At 35.8% G+C, this 16,205-nt stretch overlaps 1 protein-coding gene across 2 annotated transcripts in view; it reads left to right on the top strand.

Annotated features, from left to right (window-relative positions):
• The window catches only part of LOC118569564 (bile salt sulfotransferase 1-like), a 48,392-nt gene extending 46,240 nt beyond the window's left edge, over positions 1-2,152 (top strand). For both annotated transcript variants that reach the window (XM_036167541.1, XM_036167532.1), the window contains one exon: positions 2,040-2,152. In XM_036167541.1, coding sequence (XP_036023434.1) covers positions 2,040-2,152 — 113 coding nt within the window. The remainder of the gene's footprint in view (positions 1-2,039) is intronic.
• The last annotated feature ends 14,053 nt before the right edge of the window (positions 2,153-16,205 follow it).

Below are 16,205 nucleotides of genomic sequence, written 5' to 3'. Positions count from 1 at the left end.
TTCCATTCATACACCATATAGTTGACATAACTTTTATAAAGACATTATCACAATGAAGGCATGTGTAAGGAAACATCTTCCAACAAACTTCAAAGGTTTTGGATCTCATTTTTTCACAGTGGATTATTTCTAAATAGAATGTTTGAGCCATTAATTATTTTCACTGATGTCCTTAGAAGGCATTAATCTGAAACATAGAGGGAAGAAGACCTAGAGATAAGCCTACTATCTACAGGAGAATGAAAAGCCAGGGAAGGTCTGGACAACAACCTTTTGTGAGACCTGCATCCTCCAGAACTATGAGGAAGTTCCTTTCCAACAAGACTTAAGCCACAAAGATTTAGGGTTATCCTGTCCCCTAACACACCAGAGTTTGAGGAGAGTTTTAGAAAGAATAAAAGAAAAGAAATATGTGCTTGTAAGGTGCATGGGATTTTGACATAATTCAACTTGCAACTTCATGTGTGTACCTGCAAAGACATACTTCTTCCATCTGGACTGATTCAAACCAAGTAGGCAGCCATATTGAATTTACTGAGATTCTGGTAGCTCAGCATCCATTCTGGCTTACAAGGATCTCAGTGTGCTGGGGGAAACAATAAAGAAACTTGTTCTAAGAATGGAGATAATAACATAGCTGAGAGTGGCAATGGATACCAATAGGTTACCATCTTAACAGATGACACTTTTATAGTCATATCAATTAATGGCATATTATTTGAATATAGTAAATCAATTAATTACCATTTAATTATGAATACTTTACATTTCTTTGATAACACCACTGGGAATTTAAAGTTACCTTATATAATACATAAGGAATACAATATGATAAGGAAAACTATGACTTCTACTGTCAGTCTTTTGGCCTTCAAGTACACTTTCATCACTATCATGCTGGGTAACATCTCAAGGACTAATTTTTCCTTATCGGCAAAATGGAAACAAGGCAAGCACCTTCCTCACTTATTCATGAATGCTTTCAACAGTTCCATATTGAGCATGTACTATATGTCTAATATGATTTTATGATTGAAATCGTTGGCAATGAAAGAAACATTTTACTTTTCAAATATATTAGAAACATATTTCAATCATCTTTACAAAAAGGAAAATCATAAAAGTGTCACAGTTATGAAATGAAATACAGCAAGGATAGGGTCTGCAGAGGTCTTCATGGAGGGAAGATAGGAAAATGTGGTCACAGTGGCATAAATTAGGAAACCAAATAACAATAAGTGAGTACATGGAAATCATCGACACTCTATGGTGAAGGAACACACAATGCAATATAAGAAGTTGGACAATTAGATGTTTATAATGTCAAAACTAAAGACATACCATAATGGTGTCATGAAAACCAAGGTATTGTAAAAAGATCATATAGTTCTTCATGCATAATCAGACACTATACTGACTGAAAACAGAAATACTGGGATGTTCTCAGCTGTCAGTATCTGGGTCTCCTAGATCAGATGAAAGTACCAATATGTTTGGCATGTACCTCACAGCATTGTGCTTCTCCAGCTCAAGGGGACCTGGTGCCTCAAAGCTCCTCAGGAACCAGCATTCATATGTACCTACACATAAATAATGAAACATAATTTTAAAGATCTTTTAAGAGTTGCTTGCATGTTCTGTAGAACTTTTATAGTAAACACTAAAATTAAGAAGGAATAATTAAAACCTGTTTGGATAAAAAAAAACTCTGTTGGATTGGACATTGTGATGGAAGCAGGTGTAGTGGGAAAGCAGGAATAATCTCAACATCTAAAAGGTAGAGCTAGTGTGAAATCTATTAGATTGTGTAGCTGATACGATGAGATAGGAAAAGGGGAAACATTATTGCCACAGAGGTAGAAGATTGATGTATATTAATTCAAGGGAATAAGATGTATTCTACAGGAAGTCACTGGTACTTCCACTTTATTAACTGTGTGTCCCTTGTCAAGCAGATGGTAAGAGTATGTGAAGGAAAGACTGAGAACAGTGATGTGATCATCATTAACCCATCTATGTATCTGCTTCACATTTTCCAGGCATGATGGGGGACTGGAAGAATCACTTTACAGTAGCCCAAGCTGAAGTCTTTGATAAAGTATTCCAGGAAAAAATGGCTGGTTTCCCTTCAGGGATATTTCCATGGGAATAAATTCTTAAAACTTTAAAAAAATATATATGGAGACTGGGGTTTATTTTCCTGTCCTTGCACAAGTGAATGACTGCATGTTACAGAATAAATCCTGTTACTGAATTGTGGAGTTTGATTTTTTTTCAAGATACTAATGGTAGCAGTATTAGTAGTGGTAATAGTAGTGGAGGTAGTGTGTGTGTGTGTGTGTGTGTGTGTGTGTGTGTGTGTGTGTGTGTGTCCATATTTCTATGTATAGTGCCTTCAGATGTCAGAAGAATGCATTGGATCACATGGAACTGCAATTACCTGTTGCCGTAAGCGGCCTGCTTTGTGTCTTGGAACTGAAATCAGGTCTTCTATAAGGGCAGGACAGTGCTCTTGATCTCAGAATCATCTCCCCAGCTCTGAAACTTGGAGTCTTGAGTCATCAAATATTTGCTTCTTTTATTACTGCTCTGTTATACATTATCAGCTAATTCCAAAATGCTTCATGGAATCCCAGCTTAAAATAATCCTTGTAATATTTTTAGCATTAAAACACTACAGGACACTTTAAGTAATTTTCATTCTGTTTCACTTGGGCAAAAAAAATTAAAAAATTGTATTTACAGAGACTTGAAAGCCCATTCAAATAGTCTAAGGTGTAAGACCTTTGTAATTTTACATTTCTGATCAGTATTTTATACTTGTATTTCACTTTTATTTTTGTAATTTTTAGTGGGTCTATATAATATTGGGTTATATTATGAAACTTTGATACAGAAATGCACATCATTGTAATTTATTATGATAAATGCTCCTCTACTGCAAAGTCCTGTTCATTTGACCCTGTTAATACTTTCTGCTACCACATAGTCCCCTCAACTTGTGTGTCATCAAGACACACTTATACTTAAATCTGGATGTGAAAATGGGAAATAATGCATTATTCTCTTTACTATCATGGTTAAATGGAAGGTATTTCTGATAGCCATAATGGAGAATACAGCCAGGGGCATAAAGCAGATTCCAGAGAAGGAAAAGCAAATATTATAATGAATGCAGTCAGCAGAATAGGCTGGGCCTTGAGATACCGGCAAGAAAGGAGGACCAAGAAAGAGGGAACCAAGAAAGACTGTGACAAGAAGAGGAATAAAGCCAAGAGGTGTGGTGATATTTCAATTGTTCTGAAATGTGGTGGTATTTTATTTGTACTTTAATAAATAAAGCCTTCCTGGAGATCAGAGGAAAAAGGCCAGCCATTATAAGTAAACAAAGAAATCAAGCAACGGTAACAACATCTTTAATCCTATAACTTAGCAGGCAGGATCTCTGTGTGTTCAGGGCCACACTGGAAACAGAGCTAGGCATGGTGGCACATGCCTTAAATCCAATACCAGTTAACCAAGGAGGTCTGGAGGTCTGTACAGACAGACAGAAAGTCACAGAGCTGTGTAGGAGGAGAAAGTGATGTAGCTGGACAGTGAAATAATCAGATGCCAGAACAGCAAGGCATAATGACATGGATATAAAGGAACCAGCTCTCATTTGGAAGCTGTAAAGCTGGCGAGGTAAGGTTGGATGGTAGCTTTCTGAATTTTCCTGATCTCTCTAAGGCTTTCACCTCTATATTTGGCTCAGTGTTTTTGATTTAATAAGACCATTTAGAAATTCATCTATAATTGGTGCTCCAACGTGTCAAGAATTCATTTAAAGAACTACATGTGGGCTTACAGGGCCCCTGACTCAGGTCATATTGCATTGCTCAGGCCAGAGCATGTGGCCAGAGTTTCTTTGGCTTTCTTTCTCATGGTGGGTGATGGGCTCTTTCTCTTTGGATTCTCATCTCAGACTGCCACCTCACTAGGTAGCTGCTTTGAAATTCCCTTGGACATCTACTGTTCTACACAATTGACAGACATGGTAAGTCAAATATGATATCTTAAATAGTGGAATTAGTTAAAAGAGAATTATATTTCCCACATAAAAAAAGAAAACATGTTTATCATGGAAAGAACTTGATCTCTGTTTGATAACACATTAGGCAGTCTGAAAACTAAACAATTAAATGAGAGGAAAAATAATTTTGATAGGATGTACATAACATCAATTACAAATATTATTTATTTGATCATTTTTATTTTATCATTAAAAAGTTGAACAAGTTAAGTGCCAAGATAAAAGATTTAGAAAAACTTGTTTAAATGAATAATAGAGAAATTCAGACCCAGACAGGAGAATTTAAAGGTAAACAAACTCATGATTGACTTTAGAGAAATCTGTTAAAATGAATCATAGAGAAATAAAAACCCAGACAGAAGAATTAAGAGGTGAAATTACTTCAGGGTGGAATTATATGGTTACAGAGAGAGAGCCTGTTTTCAAACAACCAAACTTAGTTTATCAAGTAAACTTAAAGGAACTACCTGCTCAAGGGCATGTACAAGCTAATTGGACTCCAGTGGAAATGTTATATTTAAGGAGATTTAAAGACCTATAGTCTCATATGGTATACATTCTCCATTTGTAAAGCAGATGTTAAACTCATGTTCTATTTGTTATAGATTTATCTCTCAGACTGGAAAGACTTAATTAAAGCTGTTCTAGAGGCTTGGGCACAATCAAAATGTAGATTATGGTTGAAAGAGGGCTCTAAAACAATAGAACAACAATGTAGCATGAGAGGTATGGAGATTTCCCAGGATAAGCTGCTTGGAGAAGGTAATTATGCTGATATACAAAGACAATATTTGTATGATAACCAAACCTTAATTCAGTGTCATGTGGCAGCCATGAATTCATGGGACAGAACTGAGGAAGCAAGGAAGAAAATTGAATTATTTACTAAAGTTATACAAGGCCCAAAATGATCCTTCAGGGATTTCTTACAAAGGCTGTTTACAACAGTAAATAGAATGATACCAAATTCAGAAGAGAAACAGATAATTGAATCTTTGGCTTTTGAGAACACGAGTACTTCATGCAAAAGAAAACTCAGGCTGTCAAAGGTAAGATCAGCACCCTTGGAGTATTAGATCAGGGATACAATGAATGTTGACTTTCCTGACCATGAGATGTGGATAGGAGAGGTAATTTCAAAAGCTTTGACAGAAATACAATGTCAGAAGTTTGGGTTGTGGTAAAGGAGGTCATTTGAAAGGGGAGTGTCACTGTGCTTTCTGCAATCTTGGATTCAACAATTCAGGCTCTTGTGGTCCCTCCTCTTTCTTGACAGTTGGACAAATAGCCAATTGAATGGAAGCACATGAATTATGAACCAATGGCTGAGGAGCCCCCAGCTAGATCAGGCCCTCTGGATAAGTGAGACAACTGAATATCTTGATCTGTTTGGAAGGCACCCAGTCTGTGGGACTAGGACCTGTCCTTAGTGCATGAGCTGGCTATTTGGAACCTTGGGCTTACACAGGGACACATGCTCAGTCTGGAAGGAGAGGACAGGGCTGGCCTGTACTGAATCCCAGGTTTAAATGAATCCCCAAGGGTGTCTTGGTCCTGGAGGACATGGGAATGGAGGGGAGGGGCTGAGGGAAGGTGGGGGTTGGGGCGGGAGGTGGGAGGACAGAGGAACCCATGGCTGATGTATAAAATTAAAACACATAATAATAAAAGAAAGAAAGAAAGAAAGAAAGAAAGAAAGAAAGAAAGAAAGAAAGAAAGAAAAGGGAGTGTAAACAGAGTGTTCCTAGAAAGAATGTTTACTTGACAAACAATGGCAACAGAATGCCCCTCCCTTTTGGATATGCAGTAGGTGTGGTAGGGGTAAACATTGAACCAAGGAATGTAGATCAGTAAGTGACAGACAAGGCAATCCTTTGCCTCTGTCATAGGAAAACTCCCAGAGGGGCCTCATTCAGGCCGACAAAGCAAATTCATTTCAGACTTTTCCTGCCTTTGTAGAAACCCATTCTTAGAACAATGTAATAACCAAAGCCTATTGGAATAAATCAGGCTGCTTGGGCTGATATAACAACATCTATTGGAAGTAATACATAAGCAATTTCTTAATATATAATTTCTAATCTAATCTACATAGATGCTATTTTACTAGCTGATTCAAAGACAGATACTTTAGGATGTTTGAAGAGGTAAAGAAAAATTTTGCATTGTTGGGGATTACAAATTTCTCCTGAAAAGATGCAAAGAAGAGATTTTATTAGTTATTTAGGATAAAACATAGGTGTACAAAAAATTAGACCCCAAAACTGCAAATTAGGAGAGATCTATTATGAACTCTTAATGACTTTTAAAGATTATTCAGAGACATTTCCCATCTACAAACTGTTGGTGAGGTAAGAAAGGATGAACTGAGTAATTTGTTCAAAACCTTAGAACATGACAAGGACTTAAATAGCCCAAGAGAATTATCAGTTGAAGATGAGAGCATTGGCTTTGATGAAAAAGAAAGTACAGAAAGGACATGTGGATCATGTGGATCCAAAGCTTGATTGCATTTTAGTTATTTTACTTTCTAAGCATTCTCCTACAGGAATTTTAATGCAGAAGGAAGATATTTCACTACAATGAATATTTCTACTAAATAAACAGAGTAAAACATTAAAAACTTATGTGGAAAATATCTCTGACTTGATTTTAAAAGAAAAATTGAGACTTTGTCAATTAACAGAAACACAACAAGCAGAAATTTTAGTACATTTACCTAGGGATGAAACTGGCAAATTTTGGGCAAAGAGTGAACCTTGGCAAAGAGCATGCAGTAATTTCTTGAAAGAGATTAACTGCAAATATCCCAAAAGTAATAGATTCCACATATAAAGAGAGCTGATTGGATTCTGCCTTGAATTGTTCAGGAAACACCCATATGCGGAGCCTGTACATTTTATACAGATACAAGAAAAAGCAGGATACAAGTCAGAAAATTTAAGTAAAGTGGTTCAAAGTCCTTATAATTCAGTTAAAAAATTGGAATTGTATGTTATTCTGTTGGTGTTAATGGATTTTTCTGAAACTTCCAATATAGTTACTGGCCTTGGTATGCTGAAAGGGTGGTCTTACATATTGAGAAAGCAGAATTTATTTCTGATAGTCAGAATTAATATTGTTATTTACTCAGTTACAAGATACAATCAGGAATAGAAAGCATCCTTTATATATAACTCACATCTGAACCCATATGGGTCTGCCAGGTCTTCTAACACAAGGTAATAATGAGACTGATAAACTATTGATAGGGAATGGGCTGGAGGCCTCAGAATTTCATAAAAAAATATCAATAGTAAAGGTTTAAAAAAGGATTTTTCCATAACCAGGCAACAAGCCAAGGAAATTTCCTACATGTTCCCTTTACAATCAGACTCTACTACCAGGAAGATGTAACACAAAGGGGATTCAGAGGAATTAAATCTGGCAGATGGATGTGTTTAACTTTGCAGAATTTGGAAAACTGAAATAAGTACACCACACTATTGATACTCAGAATTTCAATGAGCAACTGCTCTGAATCCTGAAACAGCATCTTCTAGAAGTTATGGCCATCATGGGTATATCTGCACAACTTAAAACTGACAATGCTCCAGCATATGTCTCTGTTAAAATGAAACAGTTTTTTGCTTATTACAATATAAAGCATATGACAGGTATACCACATAATCCTACAGGCCAGGCAGTTATAGAAAGATAAAACAGAACTCTAAAGAATATGCTAAATAAACAGAAAGGGCTTTGTTTGAAATTTCAAGCAATCTGAAAATGGAACAACTGTATGAGAAGATTAGTGTTGATGGAATTATGCACATTATTACTTTCCTTATCCTTAGTTTACTATTTAAAAAGATAGTCAATTTAAGGGCCAGGATAAAAGTTTTAGAAAAACTTATAAACCTGTTAAAATGAATTATAGAGAAATTGAGATTCATACAGAATAAATTAACAGTGTCATTGTTTCAGGATTGGATTATAAGGTTACAGAAAGAAAGCCTGTTTTCACACAATCACCCTTAATTCATCTGGTAACCTTACAACAGCTACCTGGTCAAGTGAATGCACAAAATATATGGACTCCAGTTGAAATGTTAGATTTACGAAAGTTTAAGGAGGCAATAGTATTTTATGGCATGCATTCCCCATATGTAAAGCAAATGTTAGACTCCCAGTCGACATATAATAGTATTATACCATAGGACTGGCGAGAGCTGGCTCATGCTGTTCTGGAACCCAGACAACAGCTGCAGGGGAAGATGTGGTTTAAAGAGGAAGCTAAAAATACATAGAAAAACAATAAAGGGATAAAGGTGTACAAATCTTCCAGGATCAGCTTGTTGGAGAAGGCCAATATGCTTCAATACAAACACAATGTTTATATGATATCCAAACTCTAATTCTATGTCGAATGGCAGCCTTGAATGCATGGGACAAAGTTAAGGAACCAGCAAAGAAAACTGAATTATTTACAAAGGTCATACAGGGCCCAAAAGAATCATTTACAGATTTCTTACAAAGACTGACTTCAGCAATAAAGAGAATGGTCCCAAATTCAGAAGCTAGCAAGATAATAGTTGAATCTTTGGCTTTTGAGAATGCAAATGTAGCATGTAAGAGAATAATCAGGCCATTAAGGCAAGGTCTGCACCCTGGGAAGATTGGATTAGAGACACGGTTAATGTTGAGGCTCATGACCATGATGATATGTGAATAGGAGAAACAATTTCAAGAGATTTGAGGAATGTCAGATGTTTTGGATGTGGAATGCAAGGACATGTCAAAAGGACTATAAACAGGATATTCCTAGAAACAATGTTTCTTCAAGGAACAATGGCAACAGAATGCCCCTTCCTTCTGGAGTATGCAGAAAGTGTGGTAAGGGAAAACACTGGACCAACAAATGTAAATCAACAAGGGACAGGCAAGATAATACTTTGCCTCAGTCTTTGGGAAACTCCTAGAGGGGGTCTCAGGCAGGACCCCACAGTGAATCCAGTTTAGACCTTTCCTGCAGTCATAGAGGAGACCCCTACTCAGAGCAATTAAATAACCAAATGCCTATTGTAATAAACCAGGCTACTCAGAGTAGTGGAACAACTGAGACAGAGAGAACAGAAAATTTGGGAGAAACCATAAAGAAAAAAATTTTTGCAAACTTCTATAAATGAACAAAGACCAAAATTAACAATAAAAATAAATGGTGTTTTGTTGCCTGGTCTGGTTGACACAGGTGCTGAAGTGACCATAATTACACCAGATTTTTGGCATCCAACTTGGCCTGTTCAGGAGGTAAACATTCAACTATTAGGAATTAAAACATTATCTCAAGAGAAACAGAGTGCAAGATGGCTCAAATGTATAGGTCCAGAAGGACAGAGAGGAAAATTAAAACCATATGAAACAAATCGTAAATTAGCACATGTTTCTGAGAGAAATATTAGAAGGTATTATTGTAGTGAGTTGTCACCAGCCATCTATATTATACAAGAACAGGGAACAACGACTGAAGATCTTCTGAAGACACCAACAGCTCTACCTTTAAAATGGTAACAGACAAGCCTGTATGGGCTCATCAATGGCCTTTAACAACAGAGAAACTCCAGGCTTTAGAAGAGCTGGTGGAAGAAGAGTTAAATGCTCAGCATATTGAATAATCAACCAACCCTTGGAATTCTCCTGTATTTGTTATTAAAAAGCAATCTGGTAAATGGAAAATGGTAACAGACCTTAGAGCAATTAACAAAGTAATTCAGCCAATGTGCTCTCTACAATCTGGGATTCCTTTGCCTACTCTGCTACCTAAAGGATGGCCTCTCATAGTTATTGATTTAAAAGACTGTTTCTTTTCAATAACCTTACAAGAAAAAGACAGAGAAAGATTCACTTTAACGGTGTCTACTTACAATAATTCTCAACCAGTTAAAAGATTTCAGTGGAGAGTCCTCCCACAGGGAATGTGCCAATATTTTGTACAACAGCCATTAAAAGTGATACATAAAAAATTCCTAAATCTATGATTTATCATTTTATGGATGATATTTTACTAGCCAACACAAATGCAGATACTTTAGAAAGAATGTTTGAAGAAGTAAAGAAAATTTTTCCTTGCTTGGGATTATAAATTGCTCCTGAAAAGATACAAAGAGGAGATTCTATTAATTATTAAGGATATAAAATAGAACTACAAAAAATTAGACCCAAAAGGTGCAAATTAGGAGAGATCAACTACAGACACTTACTGACTTTCAAAGATTCTTTGGAGATACTTCTAATCTATAAACTATTGTTGGGGTAAAAAATGAAGAACTGAATAATTTGTTCAAAACCTCAAAAGGTGACAAGGACTTAAAAAGTCCAAGAGAATTATCACCTGAAGCTGAGAAAGACTTGGCCCTGGTAGAAAAGAAAATATATAAAGGACATGTGGATCATATTGATCCAAATTTAGATTGCATTTTCGTTGTTTACCCTCTATGCATTATCCTCCAGGAATATTAATGCACAGGGAAGATATTATATTGGAATGGATATTTTTACCAAATAAACTGAATAAAAAATTAAAAACTTATGTGGAAAAAGTCTCTGACTTAATTTTGAAAGGAAAATTGAGACTTCATCAATTAGCAGTAATAGACCCAGCAGAAATTGTTGTACCTTTAACTAAAGAGGATATTGAAAAATTATGGACAGAAAGTGAACCTTGGAAAAGAGCTTGCAGTACATATTTTGGCAGAAATTATCAGCAAATATCCCAAAAGCAACAGAATTGATCTTATAAAGCGAGCTGATTGGATCTTGCCCCAAATTGTATGGGAAAGACCAATATCTGCAGTTCAAACATTTTTTTACAGATGCAAACAAATGAGTAAAGGGTGGTCACATTTCTGAAAATTTAAGCAAAGTGGTTCTAAGTCCTTACAATTCAGTTCAAAAATTGGAATTGTATGTTATTCTATTGGTATTAATGGATTTTTCAGAACCTCTCAACACAGTTACTAACTCTCAACATGCTGAAAGAGGAGTATTACATATTGAGACTGTAAAACTTATCCCTGATGCTTCAGAATTAACTTTACTATTTATTCAGTTATAAGATACAATCAGGAAAAGGAGTCATCCTTTATATATAACTCACATCCAAACCCATACTGATCTACCTGGCCCTCTAGCACAAGGTAATGATGAGATTGATAAACTATTGATAGGAAATGTGCTGGAGGCCTCAGAATTTCAAAAAAAGTCAATATTAAAGGTTTAAAAATGATTTTTCCATAACCTGCCAACAAGCCAAGGAAAAAGTGAAGAAATGTTCTACTTGTTCCTTTTATAATCAGACACTATTACCAGCAGGATGTAACCCAAAGGGTACTCAGAGGAATGAAATCTGGACGTGTTTTACTTTAAGGAAATTGGAAAATTGAAATCTGTACACCATATCATTGATACATATTCAGGATTACAATGGGCAACTGCTTTGAGTTCTGAAAAAGCTGATTCTGTAATCACTCATTTGCTAGAAGTTATGGCCATCATGGGTATACCTGCACAAATTAAAACTGACAATAGCTCCAGCTATTAAAATGAAACAGTTTTTTGCTTATTACAATATGAAGCATATTACAGGTATACCACATAATCCTACAGGCCAAGCAGTGATAGAAAGATCAAACAGAACTCTAAAGGACATGCTAAATAAGCAGAAAGGGATAACAAAACACCCCAGAAATAGACTGCATAATGCTCTATTAACTTTGAACTTTCTCAGTGCTAATGAGAAAGGAACAACAGTTGCAGAGAGACATTGGATAATAGAAAAAAACTACAGAATCAACCTATATACTTCAAGGATATGCTGACCTCAGAATGGAAACCAGGATATGTGTTACCTTGGGGATGAGGTTTTGCTTTTGTTTCTACAGGAGAAGATAAGCTGTGGATACCATCAACATTGATAAAGGTTTGATTTGAACAAGAGAGACCTCTTAATTAGAAGAGGTGATAGTTCATCAACCAGCATTACCATTCAATTTATATTAACTTATACCATTAACACATGTCTTTTCATTTGATCAGATAATAACTTGCTGAAAGGGAACCTCCCCAAAATCAGTTTTGGGAAAATGTTTTTTTGTTTTTGTATTTTAGGAGAATGAAGGCTAAGAAATCTGAAGAACACTGGACAAATGAGACAACTGAAGAAAAAGGACAAATCGTCTGTCCCAAGAAAAAGAGTAAAATGGCCTATTGGTATTATTATCTACAAAATTTTTTAAATCTTCCTAAATGTTTGTTTCTACTCTTCTCTAAAGAAATTTCATACTATTGGTTTTCTTGTAGTCCCAGTTCAATTAAAATTTAAAGCTGACTTTGGAGTTGAAGAATGACTTTCTCCTTCTTTAAAGTCAAGCATGGTGTTAAAAGGAAAATGCAAACTCCCGTACCATGCCAGAAGAAAGAGCCATCTTCTGATATGGGTCGGGAGAAAAACCAAATTAATGTAGGGACTATTCTATTACTAATCTCAATTCTTTGATTCGATTCTGATGTTTTTAAACTTTTCTTAAAGTATGAATTTTATATCAAAATTTACAAGATATACATATGTATATATATATATATTTATATATTTATATATATATATATATACATACACACATTTTAAACTTTGTTAAGGTACTAATGATCATATAGAGTACTAACTTTCTAATTTTCTAGTTCTAGAAAAATGGCTTCAACTAGCTGCCTATATATGTCTTTGTGTTTGAGTATCTTATTAGTTTTCTACAGGAAATCATGGCCAGGCCTAACATCAACTGAAGTATCCAGGAAGAAGATGGAGCCCCACAATAACAATTCCACATTGATAATAATAATATCACTAAGCTGACAAACATCATCTACAGATCAGCTTGGGACTACAAAACGCTCAGAGCAATTTAGAAGGGCGAGCTGAGATGATCCAGTTTCAAAGACTACATGAATAAGGACTTGAGATAAACCCTGAACTTTGGCATTATAGATAACAAAGAATACAGATACCTTTCCTAGAATTTGACAATTAACCCAAAATGTTTCTTTTCAGAATAAAGATACCTTCGCCTATACCCAGCAGGATGCAATTTTAAGAATCCAATGCCTACATTCTCAAAGAGGTTGTGTGGGGTGGGTGGTTTATTTATTTATTTATTTATTTATGGTCTTTAATGGGTTTTGGGTCTGGGATAATTTTTATTGTTTAGGAGTGTTGGTTACAAGTTGTTGTTAAGGGTTAGGAAAAGGGCTAGGCAAAGGAGATTAGTTTTAAGGTGCTGGTTTAAAAACAAGAAAAAGACAATTACTAGTTTTAAATGCTTTACATTGGATTGAATTTTAATATTGTATACAAATTATATATATATTGAGATTAATATTGTTAGAAAATGCTATAAGTATATTTCTAATCTTGTTCAAGATATTGTACTTATACTGTTCATTTAACAATGTAGTGCAATTTGCTGATCCTTAAATGTTATTATTACCAACTATTGGGACATAAAGAAGTGCAAGTCAGTAGTTAGACATTACAATCGAACTTGTAGTCATAGTAAGTGTGCTTTCAAGATCAAGCAGATATATTTTAGATAGAAGGTCATCTTCAAATCCAGACAATGGCATTTAAAATGTTTTAATAACAGAAAGTTTTCTTTTTTATGACTATGAGACATGTCAACTCCTGGCAGTACCAATCTACTTCAGAGAAAATATGGGCATTGAAGAAACTGCATTTGGAGTTAACTGTCATTGTGGCAAAAGTTAGCCACTGGACAACAAAGTATCCTCAAATCAAGTGTGGATAAACAGGACAGTCAGGACATGAAACAAAGGACTACCAATTCTTGCCAAAAACAAGTGTGTTTGTAGCTTTATCAAAAGGCATCTTCTGAGGCCAGGACAATATGGCACCATTCCTGAAGTGGACTTTGTAATATGAAAAAGGTACAGTGCCCTTTTCTTCGAAGGCAGCTGAACAGGCAGTGGGTTGATGGTTTCTGATGTGTAGTGGAACAGCAGCTGAAATAGTTATTCTTGAAGAGTAACTAAGTCCACACCTCTCAATAGTAGAATGGCATTTAATAGAGGGATGTGGAGAAGAATGGGATGCCAAGACGAAGTCACACACACACACACACACACAGCCAAGAAGAATGGACAGTTGAATTCAAAAAACATCAACAATTTCCATAATTTAAAATCCTGAATCATGACATGACATTAGTGGAATTCAGATGTTTCTGGTACAGGGACTACTCTCACCAAATGTGAGGTCAAACTGCTGACCTTGTATACATCCTATTTCACAAATGAGTCTGTCAGATATGCTAAGCCTATAGGCTGAAGATGATGCCCCAACACTGTGGAGAAACCTCAGGTGACTGTCCAGTAAGCTGGCTGTTTCTGTCAACTCACATTTTTTTGAAGCTGCTTGCATGCATTTCCTGGTTGTTTTTGTTTGTTTGTTTGTTTGTTTGTTTGTTTGTTAGTTAGGTAATAGTATTTCCTTCTTGGGTCTCTGAGGGAGTTGAAGATCAGTTGTAGTTATAGTTTTCCTTGTTAAGAATTTCAGAAAAGAAACTAAGAGGTGCAAGTGTATAAATTTGAAAGACGTTATAAGACAGTTCTGTTAATAATATAAATTAGGAAAGAAAGTGAATCAGGTACATTTTGGACTTAACAAAATAAGATAGATAATGGAATTATTTTCTCTGAATTTGTCTAATACAAATGGACTAGACATTGTTTAGGGATTTATTGCTTATAGTTATTGTACTTTTGTATATAATTTTTCTTACATTAGTTACACCTTTTTTCTTTTTATTAAAATAGAAAAGGGGAAATATGATGATATTTTATTTGGACTAAAATGTGATTTTATTTGTATGTTAATAAATAAAGTAGCCTGGGTGTCAGAGCTAATAGCAAGCCATAGCAGAAGTCAAGCAGTGGTGGCATACACCTTTAATCCAGATCACATGATAGACAGATCTCTGTGCATTCTAGGACACAGCCAGCATGGAGACACACGCCTTTAATCTCAATACCAACCTTAGAAGACCTGGAGGTCTGTACAGACAGGCAGTGATGAGGAGGTGGGTCATAAGATTGAGTTTACAACCAAAGAGAACAGAACAGGAAGTCTACAAAAAAAGACAGATACACAGGAAGTAGCTCTCTCTGTGGAGAGGAAGAACAGCAGCAGCAGTGAAGAGTAAGAAAAGGTTTATGCTCTGAACTATTGCTCTGACCTCTTGGCTTTTAACTCTGCAATCGGCTTTGTGTTTCTTATTTAACAAGACAGTTACATCTACAACTAAGTGCTGTTCATGTGACTTCTGCTCTTTCTTGTGCTCTCCCAGGATTCACAGATGGATTTCCTGCCTTTGTTGCTCTTCAGGGGCAGTGACAGACATTTGGGCATAACAGTGGAATGAAACTGCTTTACCCATTCCCCACTGAACATAATTTCACCAATAGGTTATTAGGTGTATTAAATGTTTAGCATAGACAGAATTAATAAAATCATTAGCACAAATGTGAGCTACTGCACCTACCACAGGCAGAATAAGATGGGGGTGTTTGATAAGGAGGCTGGAGAGAAAATTCCAGGTGTGGGTCAATAAAGGACATAGGGCATAATTTTACTTTTTATTGACCCTTCATGAGTCTAAACCTGACATGAAGATACTGATAAATAAGGAGTGCTGCATGGGGTGAGTTTGTGAGAGGCTTTGTGATTCCTGTAAGAATGACAATTATATTTTCATATCTTTGTTACTCAGTAGCAGGAAGTTGCCCCTTTCTCTCATGGATATCCAGGCATGGTGTGCTCAAACCATGATACATATGCCACTGTGTGATAGGAGGAGAATCGTGTCAATTAAAAGAATGAAATTCATGTGTCCCTGATATTCTTCACTTTTCTGCAATGGCAGACAGCTTTACTAAGAAAAATCAAACTAGTATTTACAATATTCAATGTGACATTTGACACATACACACAGATATTGAGGTGGTAAACCATGCTCATTAGTAAACTCATTACCTCACAGTTTCATCCCTGATGACACATGGAGTCATTTGCCTGGTGGGCTGCAAT

The sequence above is a fragment of the Onychomys torridus genome, chromosome 1 (genome assembly GCF_903995425.1).
Source record: "Onychomys torridus chromosome 1, mOncTor1.1, whole genome shotgun sequence".
Lineage (NCBI taxonomy): Eukaryota > Metazoa > Chordata > Mammalia > Rodentia > Cricetidae > Onychomys > Onychomys torridus.
This window is presented reverse-complemented; position numbering and strand designations above follow the sequence as displayed.